The sequence below is a fragment of the Kryptolebias marmoratus genome, linkage group LG9 (assembly GCF_001649575.2).
Source record: "Kryptolebias marmoratus isolate JLee-2015 linkage group LG9, ASM164957v2, whole genome shotgun sequence".
Classification (NCBI taxonomy): domain Eukaryota; kingdom Metazoa; phylum Chordata; class Actinopteri; order Cyprinodontiformes; family Rivulidae; genus Kryptolebias; species Kryptolebias marmoratus.
In genome coordinates, this window is record NC_051438.1 from 25,829,696 (window position 1) to 25,855,472 (window position 25,777).

The following is a 25,777-nucleotide window of genomic DNA, read 5'->3' on the forward strand; positions in this document are numbered from 1 at the left end:
GACTCTAGATGAACTTCTCTTTGTGTATAAGATTTTTATCAGACAACCGTGATACTTGGTTAAGCCATTGCCCTCTTTCCCTTCCGCTGAGTTCATTGAACATTGAAGCCATCCATTTTCTTTGATGGTTTTAATTCATCCAAGCATACCGGTTGCTATAGAACTGCCCATCATCATGATTAACTGCATAGGGCTGTATTTATTCATTCAAGCATCAAAGTAGAGGTTCTTTTGAGTGGAAACGAGCTTTCCCATGAAAAGCATGTTCAGGAAACATCTGACCTGTGTTAGAGAATGAATGGAGATTCCATTCAAGCTACTTTTGTTTCACTGGTTTAGGAGCCATACCATAATTTCAGATTAAAACATAAAGTTAAGAACTATGGAGGAAACCATTTAAACTAACATTGTGGAAACTGGAATGCCAGCTGGCCACATTTGAAGCAGCTGGCAGTGGGGAGTTCAACATATATAAATCACTACGTTTGGTCCTAACAGGACAGATATTCTAACAGTTTGCTTAGATAAAAATATTCTTATATTGCATATTTTATGTATACATTCCATCCATCCATCCATCCATTGTCTTCCGCTTATCCGGGGTCGGGTCGCGGGGGCAGCAGCCTAAGCAGGGAGACCCAGCCTAACACCTCACTAAGACACTTTACTGAAACATATTTTAAGAGTATTTCCAGTATAATTTTGCAGCTATAAATGATACATAAAAAGATTTGTTGTAGGGAAGAATTCTTGAAAAGACGACCCAGTTTCTTTCCTGTTTTTGTAAATCCTGTTTGCAAAACATCTTATAAGTTTACATGATAATCTAATGAATGCTGAATGCATCTCTGTCGCACAACTATGTATATGTGGTACACTGCACATGTTCCCCATAGGTCTATGACCCTTATAACCCAGTCCTCCTAATCTCATAATCTTTAGTAGAATAGCAGCCTTAGTGATCACCCGCAGGTCTGGTGGGGTGCATACCTTCCTTTAGTGGTGCTCAGAGGGTGATATGTAGGAATATCACAGGTAATCCTCATCTCCTACAAATATCTGCAGCTGGATTTTTGTGATGAGATCTGTGCCTGTGCTGATGTGTGTGCTAGATGGGGATAAAGAAGAAAACATGGCCTTCTACGGTAAACAGAGGAGAAACCACTTAGCTCAAAAAGGTGAAATGAAGAGGCGGCCCCTGAGATGACCTGTGTGATTAGGAGGCTGAGATGCATCTCCTGCTGGATGTGTTGGGTTGACAACCGGCGCCTCTGCCAGCAAATTACAGCCTACAGTTATGTTAGAGGGTATTGCAAACACTATAGAAAAGCCATTACAGCACAATAACACAAGCTTATTCAGGCCATTAGCTAATAAACTGGAGGACAGGGCGAGCTGTAACTTTATATAAAGGTCTATTTGTAAAGATAGGAAACATATATCTAACTTTACATGCCTTTATTTTATTTTTAACTGTTCAGGCTATGACTGCTGAAGATTTCTAACTCCTTATGTCCCTTGTCTCATATTTCTTTATCAAAACACTTACTGCTAAAGAAGGAAAATGCTGATAGATGTGCTCACTATAAAAAAATCATCAGGCCTGTCTGTATGTATAACAGTATGTATGGGTAAAATAAAATTGTTTTTACATAACCTTTATGTTGCCTGCTGTGTATAGCTCACACAAAACTGCTTTTTTAACATCATGTTCAGCTTTATTGCCTTATAAAGTGTAAGTAATCCTTCAGGTAAACTAACTAGATAGGACCAAGGTACGTGAAAATTAAAGACCAAGAATTCCTTGAAGGAAAACATCTTCTGCTGCCTTTCATGATGGACTTTTAGACTAAAATCAAATCATGATGAGGAGAGACAACAACATAGCCATTTAGGTAAGACCTTGAAAATAACTTAAGAACCAATCTCATACACTATTGCAATAACTTGTGAAAGTGTTAGGACTCATAGTATGTGTTGAGGATCATTCAGCTAACACCACCTTATTTTTTAGCTCAATATATGTACGTATGCATAAGTTATAGCTATTTTTTGTTGGCTGAGGTCAGTTAGCTGTGGACGTCATCTTGAATCAGACTGCCTTCAAAAGTTAATTCATTTTTCATTTCATAGATGTACATCAAAGGATTATTTTCTGAAAGTTTCATTAAAATCCATTCTGTGGTTTATGAGAATTTTAGCTAACAGACAAACCAAATTTACTTTAACAGTCAGTGCTAAAATCTTAAACAAAGATTTCTCACAATTCATAGCAGGAGTGTGTATTATAAATGACTCTCAGCTACAAACACACCAAATGTCAGCACAATATCAGAAAAGAAGAATGAATTATAGCCATTTTGTGTTTTCTAAGGTCAGCTATCTGTGGCAGGCATCTTGAATTGGGTTGGCTCCAAAAGGTAATCAGCTGTAGATGTACAGCCAATGATTACGTCTTGAAAGCTTCATAACTGCAGTGCAGTACTTCATGAGATATTTTGCTAACTGACAGACAGCATATAATAACAGCAATATTTTAAACAAAGATCTTGTGCACTCTGCTAGCGTCCACAACATGTACTGAGGATCAGTCTCAGCTGCTAAAACACCAAAATTTAGCTCAATATCTGCAAAACTGACTGAATTATAGCCGTTTTTGGTGATAATGAAAACGTGCAAGCTAACAACTATTGTAGTCTTTCCTTTTTAAGGAAATTATGTTAACTGATGCTAGTTAGATATGGTAATTTTTGTCATGCAAAAATAGGGAAGAAGAAAAAAAAATAGCAGGAGGTAGAAACAGAATAGATTGATGAAGAAACAAGTGCTTCCTCAGGGCTTTCACATTAAGTCTTAATCAGCCAGTTCACATTCCAAGTACATCCCACTCTGCCATTTTATTAAAGCCTGTGGCGCGGCTAAAATGTGCACAAGATGTCTTTTGGCTTCAGTGTCCTGACACCAGGCCCATGTCAGTATTAGATGCCAGCAGCAAATGTAGCAAATGTTAATCTTCAGTGTTTACTAACTAACAAACAACAATGCCCCCGAACCAGGGTTAAAGGTCAGAGGTGAAAGTCACAGATATTAGAAACACGAGGCTTGTGGTCCAGTCCACTTTGTAACTTCTTCTTTTTTCATCTCCAGTTACCAAAGGCTGTAATGTTCTTACCTTCCTGATTGCTACACATCAGGGAGATCTCACAATATTGCATGAGATCACACACATCCTCACAAGGTTTGACCAAAATGGCTACAAGTCTGTCATTTCTCAACATAAGATGATCTTAATTTTAAAAGTGTGCAAAATAACATGTTATTTCCAAACATCAAAACATGATTTTGAACCAAAACTGTTTTGCTCAGTTTAACTGATCACAGGGTTTATCTTCAGCCCTAGTGCAATTCCAAAACTGTACACTACGGTTCTGTGGTGCAATTTGACATTCCTTTTGTCTCCTCAACAACCAAGACATATTGCAGTCAAATTATTAATACATAAAACACAATGTGCAGTGCTGCAATTCTCAGTCCTGGAGACAGGAATGCTCAAAACATGCATGACCACAAAAATTTAGATAGTGCTTTTAGTGCCCATATCGTTTTTGAGTTTTGTCAAAATCATTTACCGCGACTTGATAGTTTTCTTCACAGTGCTGGCTCTCAGTTGGAGATAGTTCTATCTGATATATCTTATGAAGTCATCAGCAGCCACTTGCCAAGCTTAATACGACTGGGGACTGTAACTCTCCAGGCAACTCCTGCTAAACATGCCAGACAGGTCTGGCTCTCTCCCCACATTTAGATCGATATCAAATTGTCTCTCAGAGCATCAGAAGTCAAGCGCAGCAGAGCAGTGAGCACTCAGACACTCCAGTCAAAGGTCACAGACAGCCTGGACAGATTTACCTCCAGCCCACGTCTAACTGCTGTTCTTGCTCTTTCACGCCTCCCTAATCCTTGTTGTTTTCCTTTTTTCAGTCGTTCTAATTAAACCTGGAAATCCCAATGAGAAGCTCTGATTTCCCAGCTTTGACTGTTACTGTAGTGAAGTTAGCACTGCATGTCCTCACACAGGGTCAATCAAGCTGACTGATGAATGAAGTTATGGAGCATCTGCAGCATGAAGACATATCTGTCCTCTCTGAACTAACAGATAATTTTGTCTTCGTGCAATGTGGCACAAAAGTGTGTCTAAACAAAGCTTTAGGACATTTCACTGTTTAATGCACTTGAATAATTTATCACCAAAATTAAAGACCAATTACTCCTAGAAGAAATGTATATTGCACCTGCCATAAAAATGATCTTATACTGAGAAATTGTTAAGTTGAAGCTGTTTTGAGCAAACCTTGAACATAACATTATGTGCAACCTCTCGCAATATTGTGAGATGTCACTGAACACGTGTTACAAATGACTTCCCACTACTACCACATCAAAATTTAGCTCAATAGCTATAAAATTGACTGAGTTTGTAACTAATCTTGTGTTGGCTGTGTTGCTAATGTTGATTGGCTGTAGTGGCCTGATTGCTTTAAGAGTTTCATTAAAATCTGTTCAGTAGTTACAAGATTAAGCATATAAGTGTCTGCTGCAGCCAACTGACCTTAGAAAACACTAAAAAGGATACAACTCAGCTAGTTTTACATATAGGGAGTTTAACTTTAGTAGGGTAGTAGCTGAACAGCATCTCCAATAGACATTTTCAGCACAATGCATTGTGGGACATCTTTGCTTAAAATCTTGGCTATGACTGTTGAAGTCAACTTTATTTGGCTGTTAGCAAAAAATCTCATAAACCACCAAATGAATTTCAATGAACTCTTAGAGCTCAATTATTGTCGGAACAATTACAACTGGTGGACCTTTGGAGTCAATCCAATTCAAGATGGCCACCACTAATTGACCTTAGTAAACACAAAGATAGCCATAACATAGTGAATTTTGCATATATTAAGCTAAAATTTGGCATAGTAGTGGCTAGTCATTTACAACACATAGCACTAATGGATCATACCAGATCACTGAGATATTACAAAAGATTACACATGACCTTTTTTTAAAGTTTGACTAAAACAGCTATAACTTTCAAAACTCTGGCATGGAAGGTGGCAGGTGATATGCTTTGCTTCAAGGAATGCTAGACTTTTATTATTTTTTCGTTTTAAGATTTGAAACCTATCACTGTGTTCGCACCACAGACCCAATCCCCACAGAAAAAAACAAAAACAAAACAATAAATATTTGGTTGTTAAATGACCAATCATGGCATATATCCCATGATAATTATGTACTTATCTAAGCTTCCCTATGACAGCTGTGAACCTAACATCAGCTTGTATGAAACAGAAAAAACTACATTTCTGTATTGATGGACTTTGCCACAGTCACTTCAGCAGGTAAGTAATTACTTGGCCCGAAGCACTGCTGCTGAATGAATAGAGCCTTTTTCATGTTCACAAGAAAAACTTCTCCCGTGGGACGTGGAATTTCAGGAGGGTTTCCCCTCTTAAACACACACACACGGGTACACTTTAAAAGTAAAAGTGTAATTTCGAACTTCCTATCCTGGGCAAAGCTGTTTGAACTGGAAGAAATGCGACCATTCACACGATCCCACATGCGCACTTTTTTTTATAAGAATGGCTTTAAGCCAAGTAAGAATGGACCTTTTATTGTTTAAGAGACGTTTTCAAGCCTATTTACACTTTTATAACTTTGCAAAATCACGCAAAAAAACAAAACAAAACAATGAACACTTACCGTTTTGCTCCTTTACACTTGGAAGGTGAAATTTGCTGTCATGACTCGATTCTGCTTCTGTGCCATATTGTTGGAGAAGCGATGCAAGGAGGAATATTAATGGAAGGATCATTTGGATGAGTGGTAGTTGCGATTCCAAAGCGCGGATGCACACAGAATGGGTCGTATCAGCAAAAACATGCGTCGTTAACAAGACACGGGGGCTGATTTGGACGCATTTGGGAAGGGTAAGCACTGAATAACATCCACATAATCTTAATCATCAGTTCTTCCGCATAAAAAAAAGTTTTCTTCTTTTTTTAAACTGATGAATGAGAACAAAGCCTCTGCAGAGCTCCCAAACCTGCCTCTGCTGCGCCGTGCAAGTGCGCACCTGTTGGTTCTGTGGAAAGTTGCTGAACTGAACAAAGTTTAAGCAGTTCAAATCCGAGCATTAGTTGGAAAATCGTCTTTATGCACGCATATCATCTATGGCACAGGATGATCAGAAATACACAGATGCATTTTGGCTCAAGTGCGCGCCCAGGGTGCGTTCTGCTCTCCGTCCTATAAATCCCAGCAGCTCGTTACGCATTAAAGCGAATAAAGCTCACACACAGAGGCAGCGAGGGAGTCCCGCAACCTGATCCAGCCTGTGGCCAGAAACCATCCGCAACACCGAGACGAGTTCTGTTGTCTGGCGCGGTCTGGAGTCATAACTTGAAGACTGAGATAAAATATCGCTGCGCGGACGGGGTTGGGTTTTTGGAGACTGGCAACTGACGGCACAACAGGTGCTATGCATAAAGCACAACTTCCCGGCCAAGGAAACTCCCCTGGATATTAACCATTACATTGCTGCATAATTTAATGAGGTGTTTTGCAGTTTCAGCTTTTTTTTCTCTTTCCCCGTGTTTTAAATGCACAAGCTTCCAAAAAAGTTCTAGTGTTTAAACAGAACAAAGTAAATCACAAGCATATGTTCTGAAGGAGGTGTTCATTCGGCTGCTCCCGTCTTTATTGACCGAACTCGCCTAAAACATTAGACAATTGTTTTACACCGGATGCCCTTCCTCATATAACCTGGGTTCGAACCGGCAGCTCCAGGGTTGCAAGCTTCCACCAAGCTTCCGCCGCCCCTAATGAAGGAGATGATATGATGCAAATGGGATCTGAATAAATCCACTATAGAATCAAACATAAAAGTTATCCTGAACTATATCAAATGGTGAAGTTTGAAAGCGTTTACTCCAGTAGTTTTTCGGATTTATTGATATGCAATTCCAAAATGTGGGTCCAAAAACCAAAACATAAAGTGATAAACAGAGTTTGGACAAGATGTTTCTCATATTGATGGTTGATGTGTCTTTCAATTAAAAAAAAAAAAAAACAAACACAAATGTAAACAAACAAAATATGTGACCGGATGCCAACTACCACGTGCGTTTGTTTACCTACAGAAACAGCTGAAGTGACTAAAAATAGGTCAAACATTTAACTTACCAGTCTAGCAGAAGTTTTGCATAAACTTCATGTTTGAATGCTGAGCTCCACTGCCCTGCGTGATCCCCAATTTATTCTTGCCAGTTGTCTTCCTTGTTTTTTTCCTTTGAAAAGAGAAAAAAGAGATTTAGATTCAGTTTTATTTTTCCACCTAACTGTCTTCTACACTTGTCCAATTCTAGCATATGTTTACCTACAAAAACAACAGCCAGTCTAAAATAGGTAAATCATGTGACTGAAGCTTTCACATGGTGCTGGTGGATCAAATTAAAATATACACATAGGGCCATGGTGCTTATTCACATAAGAGCTTGTGGTTCACTTAAAATGTTTTCAGTCAGTAGAAATACCAAATGCCTGTTTGTTGGGTGAATTTTCTGAAGCTTGGTTTATTTTTTTATATATAAAATTAAGAAAAAATCTCCCTAAATTCTTTAACATTCTGTTTTATGTCCTTCCTAAGTGTTTCTGTGGAAGAAAATGTTTAAGGGCTTCTCAATTTGTAATATCAAATCAAAGTTGCTGCTTGAAACAATACTGCCTCCTGTTCCCAATTTCCTTTCACCCCAGCACAGTGCTGCAGTACCTCATCAGCTGCGTTTTATGTGGTTCCTCATGCCCTATTGTTGGCAAAACCCACCAGTGTATCCCCATGCTGTAAGGTTAATTCTGCAGCAGCACAGACACGACAATCAAAGGAGCGCTGGAGACATATTGAACCCATTGAGCCGGACATATGATGCAATGCTGCAGCAATTTACCCCCAGTCTTACATAGCTCAGAGAGGAACTCCTCAAAGGGAGCACAGAGCAGCTTTCTCTGGAGCTTCAAGGTATGAAGGAAGGGTTTAGTGGCTTTAATCAAAGGTAATGCTTGAGGAAAAATGGGACGGCGCATTGATACAGTCATTTCATAATTGAGTTTCCCCTGTGGAGAGAGGCAAACAGAGGTCTTCATGTGCTTGCTGCAAGGGCCAAGGCCCTTTGTGTAAAGGAGAGTATCACATTCCAGCCCTGCGAGGGCCTGCAGCAGATGTCAGCACTTCACATTGTGGAATCCCTCTTTTTCTTTTTTTTTTACATACACACATGCACTCACACACATACACAAACACACACATGTGCGCACACTCACTCGTTTCATGAGGTTTTGTCTGTAAAAGCCGGGTATTTTGTCTCATCCACATTTGACTGCTGCTGTCACGGTGGTCCTGTGAAATGTGGAGGCTTTGATACAAAGGAAATAAAATAAACAGAGTAAATTAAGGACAAGGTAAACCACTTGGGTCACTGCTTGTATGCAGAGACATGCCGTCAGGGAGGTGGGTTTGTGTCCACCAAATGTATACAACTGAGTTTTCACAGTCATCAGCTCAAGGCTAAATCCCATTAGGCTGCTCATTTTTTTAGAACACATATTGTCAAACAAACAAATGGTCTCTACCTCAAAACTTAAAAAAATACGATCTGTTAACAATTGTGAAAAACACCAGAACTGTTAAAAAAACTTAGAGAAACAGATTGAGCTGACTTTGTGTTCAAAGAAGCACGTCTTCTTGTAGCTTCTAAAAGTATGTCAGCACTGTAATAAATCATTAAAATTGTAATGCTTTGTGGTTAATCTTCTGCTCATGATTGACATGCAGAAAGTTTGGCCTCATGGTGACCAATTGCCCCAAGCTGCACTTGGCTTTGAAACCAGAGCCCCCTGGTGGTGCCCCTTGGAGCTACAGGCAGGCTCTTGCCCTCAGAGTTTGCATCAGCCGCTCTTAAATGCTGTGGGAAATGTTCTAATTGTGTTAAAAGCAACACACGTTTTGTTTCCAGTAAAGGAAGCATATTTCATCTTCTGATTCAAAAAAGTCTGATGTAGTCATCCATTCACTCATCCAACCATTTTCTAATTTGCTTATCCTATTTAAAGTCAAACAATGGTTGAAACCCTTATCTTGAAGCACGGTTAATTTCTAATTTCAAAAATCCTCATTAATAAAATAAAAACACTTCTGAAAGATTGTTTTCCTTTGTTAAATTTGTTCCTGTTCACAACTGAAGTGTCCCTTCTACTGAAACTAAAGGGTTCACATTTATTTTGTTAAGAACATATAAGTGAGTTGTTCTGATAATCTGGGAATAATGATTTCTTTTTTTTTTAAAAAATATCAACTCTTTTGTTTGTCCAGTAGATACATATGTTCTCATGCTGATATGATCTCTATCTAATCGTTGTTTTTAAAGCTTCAAGAATCTGATAATTTCTTGTTAGACAAGGTATCAAATCAAAGGTCTTCTTCAATTTTAGTTCAGAAGAGGAATAGAAGTAAATCTTTTGTAAAACAATGTAATTTTGCAGTGTAGTTTATACTGTTATACTGTGTGTCTGACAGTTAATCACTTCATGCATAGAAATGGAAATCTCACATTTACACATGTTCAGCCTTTCCACAGTTCAAAAAAATCAACTTGGACATTTAACTTTAGAGCAACCTGTTGTCCTTGAGGATTTTTCTTCTAACCAGAAAACATTTTTAAATTTATTTGGGATGGATACGTTCAACAGGTTCCTGGCTCAATGCCCTTGCAGTAATTTTCGTTAGTGTTGGACTAATGAGACGAGTGCTGACAGGGAAGTCCTAGCTTCCATTAAGGCCATCTGCTTATTCAACGATGCAAAGGTCAGATTCTCCCAGCTGCCAAATTTCATCAGAAAATCGCTGTGTTTGAAACCTGCACTCTGCAAATGTGAAATTGTCTAATAGGCAGGACTGGTTGTAGAAAAGTGCTCATATTTTTTTTTTTACTGATGCAAAACTGAGCCTCAGACTCAGACAAGAAGAGTAACAATGAACAAACTATACAGAAATTTAGAATTGTTTTGGAAATTCTACAGTGTTTCTGACTTACTCTTCCTCATAGTCTCATTCACTCTGAAAGGTCTTGTGGCATGTGCTATTTTCTCTTCTGAGCAATTTATCTTGTGACATATTCAAAGTTGTGCCCATAAAACCTCCCTGGGCTCAGTTAAAGAACTATCAATCACTTCTAAAATGAAAACAAATAGCAGACAGTTCATTGTGAAATGGGTGTTCTGTAGTGACATCAGTGTGTCTCCAGTAGGAAAGTAGTTGCAGAAGTGTGAATTGCACGTCTGGTAATAATAGATCACAGAAGACTGCATCAATCTAATCTGACATATTTCTGGCTTTGCACATTATTGCGCATCACACCCATGTTTAAAAGGCAGCCAGAATTTTTTTATTTTTTAGATTAACACAAAAGAATCATTGTGCTCAACTGATTGCTTTTTCTTTGTAACACCAGAGCCCATGACCTGTGACATAAGTCATTTATTTCTATCCATGTGGTGCACATTAATTAATGGATGTAAATCCTGTGCCACGAGAGTCAGGATTATATTAGAGCAATCAGCGTGGAAAAGCCAAACAAGTTATATGACATGAAGTGATGACTGAGATATGAATCCACTCAGCATTGTTCTGCAATAGATTTCATTTTCATTGCTGAAGCAAAAAGTCAGACTTCCTGTCCATTTCTTGTCAAGTGTTTACACTTAACAAATGAAACCTGACACAAACCCCTCTGGGATGTTTATTAAAACCTTTGTGTGAAAAAGTTATGACCAAAATGAAATTTATGTGAATGTTTTTCATGGAAACAAACTTTAAATCCAGTCATGGGGTTATTTTTGTGACACAGTTTTCCATTTGTGAGCTGTTTCTAACATCTGACTCAGATTTTATTTCATCATTTCACAGCACTGTAATGAAAGCATTCACAATTCAAGGTCAAAACTGAAAATTATTATATGTAAAATGTGGGATGTAAGTTGCTTTAATTTAATATCAGCATGAGAAAAAAAAGAGAATTTGTAAAGCTATATTTTAAGGTTGATTCACAGAAGAGTCATGAAACAAGTTTTTGAACGATCCACTTTGCATACAACCACTTAGAATGCATTATGTCCAAACAAATAAACTGTAGAGCCCAAAGTTTCTTGTCATTATGGGCCCTAAAGACATAACAATACCAGTTTATTAAATTTAAATTGTGCTTTTTCTTATCAATGACATAACTAGATTCTGGACAGGAAGTCAGAAGTTGAAGCCACACATGATGAGCGCCACCCAGTGGCAGGATCACAAGTTTTAAGCCCTGTTCCTTCATGGAAATTTTCCTTACTAAAAAAAATTAAAATACACTTTATAAAATACACACTTTTATTTAAGTGTTGATTTGTTTTTTTATTATTCATGTGGTTCCTACCTTGCTACTGTTAGTTCAAATATATGTTTTAAAAAGATTGTTGCCTTCACTTAGTTAATTGAGGCTCCAAAAAATGATTTTACTATGATTGACAATGTGAGAGCCTACTAGTGAGATGGAAGGGTGTGTAGAAGAGACTTTCAATTTGAGGTTACAGCTTCACATCCCTAGTGTGCATACTCTATTTCCAAAAATACAACATGGCAGCACCCAAAAGATAACATTTTAACTTCAATTTTGGGCAAAGGAAAAAGTCACTTTGTCCATTTTTATTTATGTTAATGGATTTAACCTGATTTTGTCTTAATTGGTGAAATTTATCCAGCAGCTTAATAATTACTGGCAGCTACGCCAGTTTTTTTTTTAAACCAGATAAGACTGCATCTATCCCCTCATTTATATTGTATTGATTATGTGGCAATAAATTTTCAGCTATTGCATGTTAGATTATAAGGCTATTTGAATGAGCTGTTACAAATTAGCCACATTTGTAATGTTTCAGGTTAAAAGAACATGTCGAGAACAAGACTAAAGAAGTACCGATCGCCATCATTGTACCACCTAAATAACTGACTTTAAACTGTTCAACTCATCTGTCATAAAGAGTAATGTTACCTCAGTTTTTCAGTCCAGAAATAGTGGGTTTGAGGGGAATTTTACAGGAACAAAACTGTCTGAGCAGATGGATGGACAAGAATATCACAACTATGAACTGCTGAGCTGAAAAGCCAACTCTGTCCTGTCATGAAACTAAATGTGTTTAAGTGCTTCCATCTGCTTCTCAGTTCTTCATGGACTCATAAAATAGTCATGATCACCATTTAGAAAAATGTTTACATGTTAATAAATAAACATCTACTTAATGGTCACAAACTATAAGAAACAACTGAGGTTATGAAGCATTTTGTATCAGTGGCTGCTCAATTGATACATATAGAAAATGAAAGATTTTTAAAGTTTCCTTATTGTATACATATAATTATTTGATCACAAGTTAATTGACCTGCTTCTTTTGTTAGTAAGACACAAAACACAAAAAGATGTGTGTATTTTACTGTATGTGCAAGGCCTGGAATGATTGGAGGAACCAAAGAAGTGTTTTAGGTTAGTAAACAAGCTCAGATTATATTTTTCCCGTATGGCACAGTTATGAGTTCCACTAGCATCAAACGACAAAACCATTCCTCAAAATGTCACCGCTTCACCTTAAACCATCAAAACAGAAAGTCAGAGAAAGAAATTCAATAAAATGGTTATGTTATTATTTCCAGTATTTTGTTCCCATGTGAACATCCACAGCAAATATTCCTATTATCAGCCAAAAATATCATGTTTTGATCAACTTTTCAACCTGTTTCAGTGACCAAAAAACCTCTTTAGATCTCACCAGATGCAGGAAACTCTACACTGTACAGAATGTTTCAGTATTAAAAATCAAATCCTATAAATGTTTTAAGCAGTATATGATCCATGAAATGACTTTTTATCTAATAGCTCTTTACTGGCTGGATTTTAAAAGCCAATAGTATGAGAATATATTTAGTCAAACTATTTGATAAGCTTGTAGCTGTTTGGTCTGGTGCCAAAAGCTTTGTCACAGACAGTAATTATGGAAGGAGGCTTCCATGCATTCATTTTTCATTTGAATGGTCCTTCACAACATGGATTTATAGTACTTGGATGCTAAAATAATAATAAAAAAACAACAGCAACACATTGTTGTTCCAACTCTTGAATGTAAATGAATGAAAAGACTGACTGGATTAAAAAAAAAAAATCAAACAAGCTGAATTTGATAACTAGAACTAAGGGAACAGTCTTACCAGTACATCCATTTTTACCTCTTTATTTGGAAATTTGTATTTTCTATGGAAATGTAGATGCTTACATTGCAATTAATTTCAAGCAGGACAAGTCCAAAAACATTTTTTTCATTTATCCATTTTTTTTAAATTGAAACTATTAATTTTCCATTTTAGCCAACAGTGGAACAGCATTTGCTAAAAATGTTTCAGACAAATTTAGAACAAAAGGCAACATTTCTGGAAGTCAGGTGGCTAAAATTTTGATAAATGTGTACTATTATTATTATTATTATTATTATTATTATTATTATTATTATTATTATTATTATTATTATTATTATTATTATTATTATTATTATTATTAACAGAAAGTAGCATTTTCCCAGTAAGTAATTTCTTTGTTGAATTATTATTGCCTGCTGCCAAAGGCTAAGCGGAGATAATGTTTTTGCATGTGTGTGTTTTCATTTGTTTGACTTTTACCACAAAATCTTATGAACAATGAGATGTATTTTAATGAAACTCTCCATTTAAGTAATTATCAGATAAACTGATTAACTCCTGGAGTCAACACCATTCAAAATGGCCACCACAGCTAAGCAGCCTTTTCATAAATCTGCCTGTTTTACAGATATTGAGCTCAAATTTGACATGGCAGTAGCTGAGAGTCATCCTCAACACATTCTCTGAGCACTAACAGTTATTCACAGGGTTTGATGTCATCCCCTCTCAGCACAAGGGGGCAGCAGGCAATATGCATTCCTTCTAGGCATTTAATTATTTGTTACAATTTAATGTAAGGATAATTTAATAGCAAATCCCTAAAACATCAGCTGGGTTTTATAGCTTAGTTCTTTTTTTATACCAGCTTGATAACCTTAGGGCTTCTGTTTTAACCTCCTTGGACACGAACTCTTGCATGGCATGCATTTTTAATTTCTCTTTGCTGTTTGGGCTGATTGGGACCTGATGTGAATCAAGGAATGCTTAGCAAACAGTGATGCCTCCATGTGTGGACGCCAGGACCTAGGAGGATAAATTTGCTAATTTAACTTTCTAATTTTCTACAGATTTAAACGACATCTTACACATAAGTAATCTACTCCATGAATCACACTAAACTTGACTGGAGATCCTCTGATCTGAGCTGCAGCTCTGATTGTCTCTAATGGCTCCTGATACCACAGAGGCTGTCACAGTGAGGCTTTAACTAGCATCTCTTGTATGACAGGATTTCATTCTGCTGGCGTCATGCCGTCTCGGCGTTAAGCAGCGGCGGCCGTGCACGCGGAGGCGGGGAGCGGCTGTCCGTGGTGCTGATGGGAGTGATGCTCTCCGGCTCCACGCTGCCGCTACTGCGCATGTTGCATGACAGGTACACGCAAAGCCTCCATCTTGGGCATCCCGAGCCGAGGCGAAAGGGCAGCAGCCATATATACACACCGATTTCAAAATAACAACAAGCAGGCGCGGACAAAACAAAAAATTGGCAAATTGCCGAGATGTAACTTTTTTTATCTTTCTAAAACCCACTCAACAAATTGCTCCACAGGAGTGAGCAGAGAACAGAATGGAAATGAAAGACAGCGACGGGTCTGGAAGGCTCTGATAACCTTTTTTTTTTTTTTTTTTTTTTTTTTGAGCACACTTAGCTTCACGGGAACCACCTTTGCGAGGGACTGACAGGTGACACCCCCGAACGGTGAGTGCAGCTGCGTGCCGTGTTTCGTGATTGACGATTTACACGGTTTTGCATGTTGATAGCACGGCGCTCACATGTATTGGCATCTTCTCCCTGCGAGCCCCCGTCATGGTGGTTGCTGCTCCTGGTGCCGTGCTCTTCTGATGCTCGGGCTCCAGGCGAGTGTCAGCCTCTCTTACTTACTTTTCTGTTGTTAGAAGGAGACTCAAAGCGACGTGCAGCCACAGGTTGTGAGAGCTCCGGTTGGTCTCTTCGTTTGTTTTGCATTTGTTGCATATCGGTATTTTATTCAACACAGGCCCTGCAGTGGGTTCAAGCAGTCAGAGAGAAACAAACAAAAATAAATAAAACAACTCTTTGACCCATGAAGTTTGCAATAGTCAAAGGAGTCAAGTCATTACAGAACAGAACTTCCTATTATATATCGACCTAATTATCACATTAATTAAAAGCTGTTTTAAATGTACTCAGTGCAAAGTCATGAAGATTGGACAGTAAATAAATAAATACAAATAAAGTAAGAAAAAGAACTGTTCCATATTTTTCTCATATCATTGGTTAATGTGCTCTTAAATGAGAAACTTGTGACCTGATGCCAAATACCACATGTGTTTGTTTACTTACAGAAGCATCCAAAGTGACTGAAAATAGGTCAAACGTTACATTTACCGACCACATATGTTTACCTACACAGACTACAATCAGCCTAATGGAGGTCAGTCACGTGACTTAAGCTTCCACTTTGTTTTCAGCTAATTCAGAGCGAGATTGTTTACACTGAGTGCAGACCCTTAGTTCATAATTGCATTAAATTATCTGCAAAAGATGCTGGAGTAGACTCTTTCAAACTGCACCATTTGATTAAGTTACAGATGAGCTTTTTAAAATGTTTTATTTCATAGTTTGTTTTATTTCATGAGCACCTTTAATATGCTGTGTTTACAGTTTGAGAATGTGAGCATATCGTTAAACCATGTTCATGTTCACAAAATGATATGTTTACACCCAGCGTGGAGATCTGAACCTAAATGGGCAGAGTGTGTGGGCCTTATGAACTGACCAGAGTTGAACACTGACCTGAGAGTCACAGGGCAGCCCATATAAGGCTGCTTGAGTCACTGTATGACAAAGTCTCTGCACTTTTAACATTGCCACGAGTAAAACAGAGCAAGGGCGATGTTCGTCAATAGCGGTGCAAAGTTGACTAAGCTTGTTCCAAGGTGGTCTCAGCTCAGATCACAACTCAGCTTTTATTTTCCCCCAGTGAGCGTGTTCGTGATGACCTCTTTTTCAAATTGTTTGCAGTTGATCCACAGCAATGCATAGACTAATTTCAGCATTTTATGAAGATAAATTGAATGCAAAGAGACAACAAGTCAAGTTAAACCTAAAATAAATTGATACAATTTGATTAAGAGCAGATTTTTTGACAATATGTAATATTCAATTCGGAATGTGACACATGGACTCAGTTATCTTGGACATAACATCATGCTTGATGCTTTACTGCACATTAATAATAAAACCTTCTAAGCAGACAGCTCCTCATGACTTCAATCCTTTTATCTTTATGCTACCCCACTTATAACATATGGAGAATACATTGTAAGATGTAAGATCAGGCTTCTGCTGACATCACTGTTTTGTTTGAAACTAAAAACATTTTTTTACACCCATCTTCTTTGAACTTTAATCACAGATACTTGATTGATTAGGCTTCATTTCATGTTGTGTTCTTGTTGGGAGACATGGGTTGTAGCAGCAAATATGCCACGCCTGATTTCTCACAGTCAGGTATTTGTTGTAGGTTAGAACAGCTGTTTCTGTCTTTCTGTCAGATTGCAGTTTGTATTCTTTGATGACTTTGCTCAAAATCTCAGTGTGCCCAGCTCAAGGTTGAAAAGTAAGAAAAACAACTTTATGATATATTTCATTTGTTTATTTTCTTGTTATTCTAGGTTTTTCTTATTGTGGTCTCATTACCAAAATCTGAATACTCAAGATGTTTAATTTTAACATAATAATCAACGGAGGACATGCTTTTTTAATTTACACAACATGTGCCACAAATAGGTAGCATAGATTTATGATATAATTTATCAAATCAAGGGTCGTTAATCAATGCCATGCAGAATCTTTATGTTAGAAAGCACATTGAATGTGGTCATAATAACTTTTCTGAATGTATTTTATACAGTTCATATTAAAAATATTCACAGGGTATTGTATGCTTATATTACTGACAGCTATCTCCTTTTTTCTGCCAGGACAAAAATAAATAAATAAATAAAAGAAAGATTGTCAGAGATGCTGAAACTGAGTTGTCATTTTAAAAAAATATACAGACAGCATGAAAGATGGAATTAGAAAGTCACTTAAGAAACAGTTTCTAAGAAATCATGGAGTGAAGCCAAGTCAAACACTGACACCAGTCCATTTATTGCTTTCTAATACTTCGAGGATAACTTATGATGCACGTTGGCCAGTTTAAAGCCCTCCTCAATGTCCAACTTAGTGGAAATGGATCAGATCAATAACAATTCTGTCTTAGTTCAGGCAACATAAGATGTTCACATTGAGACAAAAGGCACTAAAGTGTGGTGTGAAAAAAATGTCTGTAGGAGAAAAATGATCAATGATCAGTCCAGGAGTTAAAAAGGCAGAGCGGTGAGGAGGAGAGAGGGCGTCTCTGTCTAGACACTAAGCTGCCTCAGTTAATATACAGACCTGCTGGCAGGGTGTGTGCTGCGATGGGAGGAAGGACTGCTGACTTTACTGTTTGTTTCCAGTGTCACTACACAAAAAAAAGGCTTCATTGTTTTACACAGTGCAGGCAGATTTTCAATGGACTCCTATCTATCTATCTATCTATCTATCTATCTATCTATCTATCTATCTATCTATCTATCTATCTATCTATCTATCTATCTATCTATCTATCTATCTATCTACATGTGTGTATCTTGCTTCATATTTTTGCAGCAGCCCTAAATCGTATAAAGTTTCAAAAGGTATTAAACTTAATAAAGTCAGGAAACAGTCTTATTAAACTGTTTTTATGCAGGTTTGAACAGATGCTTAGAGGATTCAGTTGATACTTCGATTTAAGATATCCTCCAAAGGTCAGATACAACTAAAACAACCTGAATCATCATCACCATTAAGGCACATTGCTTCAGTGATTGCATTTATGTCTTTACTGACTGAACCAAGTTATTTAGATTTTAGACTTTACTGTATGTGACATGCATAAGTGTAAATAGTTATGTCACTTTTAAAGAGAAATATTAGGCAAAGTTTCAGCTTTGAATGTTCAAAAAATGCAGCCGAAGTACAAATTAAATACAAAAATAACTGTCTAACAGTTCACATGAATCTTAAATGACTTTAAACGTGTGTTTCATTTGCTGTATTTTAATAGTTTGATTTTTTTTTTTTTTTGCTTCACAGGCACCTCTCTCATCAGAATGGACAGGAAGAAGTTTGCCATCTTTATCCTGCTTCTTTTTCTTTGTCTAGAGGGCGGATCTGCTAAAGAAAAAGGAGCCAAGAAAGGAAAGAAGAAAGGAAAGCAGGTTTACTGTCCATCGTAAGTAAACCGTAAATGCTGTCGTAATGTACGAGAAGTGACATCTTCTAACTACTAAAATTAACATTTATTGCAAATCTAAAGATGATAAAGAGAACACTTAGCTGTGCTGCACAAATTAACACTAAATCCTGCTATCCTGATCTTACCCTGCTGACATCTTCAGGGTGCTCTAGAAACTATCCTTGCCTATTTTAGGAAAGACCTTGAAAGTTGTTTTTTTTTTTCTTCTTGTAAATCTTTCCCTCGCCTACATTATGTGGCATGGTCATGCATAGACACACACATGCATATGTTCTTATTGCATACACAGAAATTAAACCAGATTAACAAAACATAAAATAACTTCTGTCACTTTACTTTTTAGACAAATGTTATACTTATTCATTGAATTTTTTGCTTTCAGCATAGTGGATTGTCAATTTGATGTTGCTGGTCATCAGTGTTAATAAAGATGTTTTGCTGGAGTCTATGTGATGTCTTCATATATGTGTTTTATCTTGTCAACTGTCCATTAAAATACAGTTAAAATAAATGTATTAAGACATTCAACATGTGGTTTCTCTAGCATTCATCACAAAAATTAAATGGATAGCAGCAAAATAATTTAACTACACTAAACACATTAAAACCTACATTAGATGTGGGTCAAAACTACTGAAATATGCAATGTGTCAAAGTTGAAATAAACATGTTACAATCAGAGATCATGGTTAAATAAAACAACACAGCCCTCATGTCAAAACAGGATGGAGAATACAGTTTGATGCATTCAGAGGTTTTATTATCCTTGCTCAGCAAAAAGCTACAGTTTCTACTTCCTTAAATAGTAAAACAGACTCTGCAGGAAAGCTTCTTAAAATGAGGACTAGACTGTTTGATGTGGTCTGTGTATTGGCAACTGAAGACTGAATGCCATATTTCATGTTTAATACTGTAGATGCCTTTATGGATCAGAGAAGCCATTTGGTTCCAGTTAAGCTCTCGTGCTCAAGTTGGTCAGAAAAGTTGGTTAAATACAAGAGGGAAGAAAAGAAAGAGGTTTTGTGGGTGGGAATGATGTTTTTCACTTTGATCAGGGGAACTGCATAACAAATACACACATCATTCCTGAAAAACACTTGAACTTGTCCTGAGTGCATGGTAAAGTTTACTTCATGATATGTACAGTGCTTTGAGTAGGAGGATTCTTTTGGCAGGTAAATTTAGCTTTTTGTTTTTCCAAGTCCTGCATGCCTGATCCTGTCTTGCCCTTTAAATGACCTTCTAAAATACAAAAATGGCTATAACCTGATCAGTTCTACAGATATTGACCAGGTATTTAGTGTGGTAGTAGCTGACATTGATCCCCAGCACATATTCTGAGCACAAACAAATTAAAAAAAAAATCTTGTTTAAAAAAATGGCAATTCAGTTTCAAGTGTGTCTCTTAGCAACATACTGTATCTCATGAACCATTGAAAGGATTTAAATGAAACTTTCGGAAAATAATCATTGAATGTACTGTATATTTACTGTTAGAGACAATCCAATTGAAGATGGTCCCACAGCCAAATGATATTAGAAAGTATAATACTGGCTATCATTTAATCAAATTTTCTGATATTGTGCTAAAATTTGGGGAGCTTGAAGCTGAGACTCATTTGAAATACTTGAAGTGCTCCAAAGGATCTTTGCTGAAAACTTTAGCAGCAACCTTTGGAGTCAATGCGCTTGTTAGGAAAATATTTAATGAAACTTTTAGAAAGGAATTATTGAATGTACATTCAAAACTGATTATTCAAAATGGTTGCCACAGCTAACAGAATTTAGCCAACACATAAAATGGCTATAACTCCTTCACTTTTACAGCTACTTAGCTACAATTTGATGTGGTGGTAGCTGACAGTCAGTCACAATACATACTCTGTGTGTGATGTCTCACGTGAGATTGTGCATAACTTCATTGTCTGTCATTTCTCATCATAACATAATCTTTAGTTTAAAACGCTGGCGTGAAAATCAATATGCATTTGTTTAAGGCATCCTAGGTTTTTAATTATTTGCAAAGTTACTCTTTTTGGTGCTTTTCTTTGTGGTGCTTAAATATTCTTGCTTGATGTTCTTTGTTTTTCACATATGTTCTGATTTTCTCTCAAAATCCAAAGACATACACGTAGATAGGACTGGTCGTTTTAAATTTGTAGAGGGTCTGAATGTGAGCATGTACAATTGGACTCATTATTGGATGAACTGATGACCTGACCAAGGAAGATGTAATTCAAAAGGAACTTTGAAATTCAAAGTAAGGTTCAAGGTTACAGTCAGGCTTTTGATTAGAGAATGGATAGACTTTCTTTTTTTGGCCATGAAGAGAGCAATACTCAAAACATCTTCTTTCAATCTCAGTGACCTCGTTCTCTTCCCCAGTCATTATCTGGAAACCTCTCAGAATAGCAGCACATCTCATTTCTAAACAATGCCTTACTCAAAAAGCATTTTGTGGGTGGTCCAAGTTTTAAAAGCCAGTTTAATCCTAAAGTGGTAGCTCACTCAGCTTATAGTTTAATCAAAAAGTACACAGAGCAGCTCGAAGTCGAACATCCATGTTGTTCATCTGCCAGGAATTTGGCCTGCTAAAGTTCCCTCTCCATCTTCTTTGTTTGCAGACAGCTGTCATCTGAGGATCTGGCTCGAGTCCCTGCAAATTCAACCAGTAACATCTTGAACAGGTTACTGATCAGCTATGATCCCAGAATAAGGCCGAACTTCAAAGGCGCGTTTCTTCACTTCTTCATCTGCTTCTGTCTTGTTATAATTTACTTTTCAGCCAAGCTTTTGTCATGCCAGTTCATGTAGCTTCAGTTTCATTCTCAGGATATGCTGCTCCAGAAAGTATCTCAAGAATTCAAATTTACAAACAACAACATGCATTTCCTGTTTTTAAAGTGTAATCAGTATACAATACAACAGAATCACAAATAACTCTGCATCCAGTGACATTTTAATAGGATCTAAATCCAATTTCTATCAGAAAATCAAATCTGAATCCACATAAATCTTTTTCACAACTTCATAAAGTTTGCCATTTACTATTCTGTGCTATTTCATGTATTACTACAATCTAAAAACCTGTGAAATGATCTTATTTGCCAAGATGTCATAGACATTAAGAGTGTATTATTCTGTGATGTGAATGAACTTTATTGATTCTAATAAGAAATACCAGCACACATTTTTCTGTCAGTGTATGCTGCTGTGTTTCATTTCTTTCACAGATAATATTTGTTTTGGGCTCACTGGTTTAGACAACTGGTGTTTGCCAACAAAGAAAAATGTAAATGAACATTTCATTAAATTTACTTTAATTATCCAACTATCCCATAAATGTTATTGACACTGCTCAGGCTAACTTTGGCACAAACACTGTCTGTCTGTTAGCAAAATATCCACTGGATGAATTTTATTGAAGATCTTAGAAAGTAATGAATGGGTTTACCTCTACAACTCAATAATAGTAAGAGTCAACCCCAATTCAAGTTGGATGCCACAGCTAATTAAGCTTAGCCAACAAAAAAAGGCTATAATTTAGTCAAATGTAGATATTGAGCTAAATCTGGTTTGGTATTGGCAGATTCCCAACATGTACTTGTTGCAAAAACAGCTCACTAATCTCACAAAATCACAAAACTAAGACTGATCCTTTAACAGCATAATTTATGACATTTAACCAGAACTGTTATACCTGTCCTCATAATAACATGTTTTTTGTTTTAAACTTGGGCTATGCCTTTAATTTCTGTCAGCTTTTGCTTCATTTTTTACTGAACAGGAAGCAGAACCTCTGAATATTTAGAGTGTATTTTACATATCACACAAGATGAAATACACAGACATGTGCAGAAAAAAATAATAAGACTGTTTTGTCTGTCTGAAGGACAGTTTTACCATTCTTCAGGTGGATGTGAAAATAGTTTCCATTCCCAGCTCTTAGCAGCTGGAGCTGAGACTGTTTCTGAAGTGCAGTGAGTGGATTCATCCCCTCTCTGACTGCCTGTAAAGAGTCCAGCAGCCAAACATCTGCTCCTGATTTCAGTGTGGGCTCAAAGCTCCCTGTCCGTTACCATCCATGTCATAATCTCCCATTTCATATCAAGCTGTGCCTTGTGCATTGCTTTGCCAATGCATATAAAATGGTGAGCTGCTTGCTTTTATAAACCTCGGAGAATCAAAAAGGTAAAATCAAAATCTAATTTGTTTATTTAACGCAAGGACGATATAAGCTCTACGCCACCTCCACATAAGGTGCAACAACTTGTGAAATAACATAACAGAGTTTATTTCGTGATGATGGAGGATCCAATAAACACCTCAAAGGAAAAAAAGTTATTCAAAGCAGGCTGAGGAGTCTGCATTCATTAAGAACTTTATTAGTTTATGCAAAATGGTAAAGTGGGGGGAGATGTCGGTATAAATGTTTGCTGCATTAGTGTCACAGAGGGATATGATGCGAAGACATTTTCGTTTTTGCTTTCCAGTGTTTAGTCAAAACCAATCTAAATACAAGAAAGGCAGAGCATGTTACTGTTTACTGTTAAAGTGGTGATTCAGACGCAGTTCAAAGCAGCTACGAAACAGTGACACTAAAACCCCTTCCCTTTATCTAAATCCAGGAATTCCTGTGGAAGACAGAGTGAACATTTTCATCAACAGCTTTGGCTCCATTCAGGAAACAACCATGGTGAGAATTCTTTTCATTCTTGCTGTAGCTCGACTCTATTGATAATCAATAAATCTGCCAATCAGAATGAAGGCTGAAAACGGCTGTGACTTCCAGGTGTAAGGATGAACGAATGACAGTATTTCACACTGGTTATCAGAGCATTTAAAACTGATTCATTATGAAGACTGCAGTTTTCATGCCTCATTAATCTGATGGCTTAATTGCTGATAAAGAAATGCAGGTTGAATATTAATAACCAGATCAAACTCAAGGACATAGGGGAGCAACGTTTGATCACTCAGAAAACAGTAAAGAAAGGTGTCCTGATTGTAAAAAAGGCCAGACTATTTGGGCATTTATTTATTATCGCTATTCCAAGGTGTGGGAATTAAGCCAGTAAGCATAAACATATTTATTTCAGCAGGCAGAACATAATAAATATGGTGCATAGTGACAGTATCAACAGTTTGAATCAATTCTTCCCTATGTACTGTATTTTATGCAGTATATTTGACAGGTTGTAAACTACAGAGTTTTATTGCAAAAGAAAAACAGACTACCTAAAAGCATGGTAATAAAACATGTTTTACCCACAAATCATAGAGGCTTTTTTCTGACCTATAAGATGCTGTTTGTTGTTCCAACATTTGCTTCTTGCATCCCCTCCTCTGGATGTTGTTTCACCTGCACCATTTTCATCATCATCAAGAGAAAAAACAGGAAAAAATAAATAAATTTTACATCTAAATACTTATACTTAAGTACAAAAACAAACAAAATTAAAATGGGAAGAAATTAATGGCAAATATCACAACATATTCTGGAGATTCCCTTACAAATGCTGTTGGCCAACAAGGTTCCAGCATTTATAACCCAGTAAATATTACCTTTAGGAAAGTATAACAAAGCTGTAAGACATATTCAGGCAGTAGGAGATTATGGCTAAGAAAGGAAGACAAAAGAAAAATAGTTAAACTTAGGTGATATGTGACAGAGGAAAAAAAAGGACCAAAAGGTAGGGAAAAAATACACGGGAATAAAAAAAGAGGATGTAGAAATGTGACAGAAGAATGTTGCAGGAAATAAGTGGAAGTGCCAAAAAAAGACATTTGAACAGAAAAAGTCAGGCAAATCTCCCAAATGGCTTCTCTTCCTCCCCTGGGTTCCCAAAGACTAAAAGTTGAGAATCTTGGAAGCGATTCATGGAGGAGGTAGAACAGACAGCTGGTCACCTCTTCCCCTCAATTTATCACTCTGAGGGGTGTCTGATCTCAGGAAACCCTCTCCCATCATTTACACCTTCCTCAGGCTAACACCTCCAGAATTTAACACATCTATTTTCACTTTATGATTGAATGTCAACTATTTCATTTTAAGAAAAAAGACTAACTTGATGTTGTGAGATGAAATAAATTGCAGCTACAGTTTTACTACTTCCCATCTTGAGTTTTTCTTGTTGATTACAACATGAAGTTGTGTTAAATCTCCCTGGGATCGAATGTTACACTGGCAGCTTGATAGTTAGCCAGGAGGAAGATATATTTCCCTGTCTGGTTTTCAGAAAGGCAAAGGAGTAGAAATTGGCTTGCATCTCAGTCAGACAGAGGAGAGCCAGTAGAGGCTATTTGTGATGCTATTTAAAGTCTGAACTTTAAAATCAAACTGGTAGAAATGACAGCTTACGTTCACTTTCATTTTCCATACCAACAACAAAATGATTTTAAAGCAAACATTCATGTATAATCAGGGGTATACTTGAATTTACAAACTATTTTGATACATATGTGTCACAGTTTGTGGGAATAAAAACTTAAGAAATTTTAATTATTAAAAACAAAAGGAGCTGATGTGACAGAAAATACAAAGTAAACTAAATGAAACTCAATGAGCGCAGAGGGGAAACCAGACTAGACATGAAGCCACAATGCCAGAGTGCAGGTGAATGAAGACTGAGGGAATATGAAGGCTGGGACTGAGGAAACAGGTGGCTGCAGCTGGGACTAATAAAAAAAGAGGAACAGGTGTGAGTGAGAGGAGCAGAGGCTGACTGTGGAAAAGTACTCAAGGTGATGAAACACTGGGGAACAACTGAATACAAGAAAATTACAGAAAGTCAACATCAGAAGGAATGAAAAAAAAAATAACCCCAAAACAGAAAAAGCTTGACATGTTTCGGTTACCAGACTCTGGTGCAGAGCAATTACAAACAACACAATAAAAGGAAAGTGAAGTTTATTTTCTGGCAGCGGCTGGAACAGACAGGGGAGTGGACGGCAACGGGCAGGAGGTAGAGACCAGTGGGGAATTCGCTCTGGTGGAAAAAGGTGAGTTACTGATACGTCGTCTGAATGGAGAATCAATGTGCAAAGGAGGAGAGGCTGATCTTACTTCAGGTGGAGAGGAGGTGATCCTGGGGGGGAGGAAGAGGAATATCCACTGAGGCTTAGG

General features: G+C 37.2%; 2 protein-coding genes across 4 annotated transcripts in view; one reads left to right on the plus strand and one right to left on the minus strand.

Moving 5' to 3' along the window:
- Nucleotides 1–6,523, minus strand: part of pdgfc (platelet derived growth factor c) — a 39,892-nt gene extending 33,369 nt beyond the window's left edge. The window contains exon 1 of the mRNA XM_017417414.3: nt 5,767–6,523. Coding sequence (XP_017272903.1) covers nt 5,767–5,878 — 112 coding nt within the window. The 5' untranslated portion in view covers nt 5,879–6,523. The remainder of the gene's footprint in view (nt 1–5,766) is intronic.
- An 8,088-nt stretch (nt 6,524–14,611) lies between these two features.
- glrbb (glycine receptor, beta b) overlaps nt 14,612–25,777 on the plus strand; it is a 35,206-nt gene continuing 24,040 nt past the window's right edge. The window contains exons 1-4 of one of the 3 annotated variants that reach the window (XM_037977217.1): nt 14,612–15,038; nt 18,489–18,627; nt 21,276–21,382; nt 23,280–23,347. In XM_037977217.1, the coding sequence (XP_037833145.1) occupies nt 18,506–18,627; nt 21,276–21,382; nt 23,280–23,347 (297 nt within the window). In that variant the 5' untranslated portion in view covers nt 14,612–15,038; nt 18,489–18,505. Of the gene's footprint in view, nt 15,039–18,488; nt 18,628–21,275; nt 21,383–23,279; nt 23,348–25,777 lie in introns of those variants that run through there. The other 2 variants (XM_017417530.3, XM_025006205.1) reach the window with 2 other exon arrangements.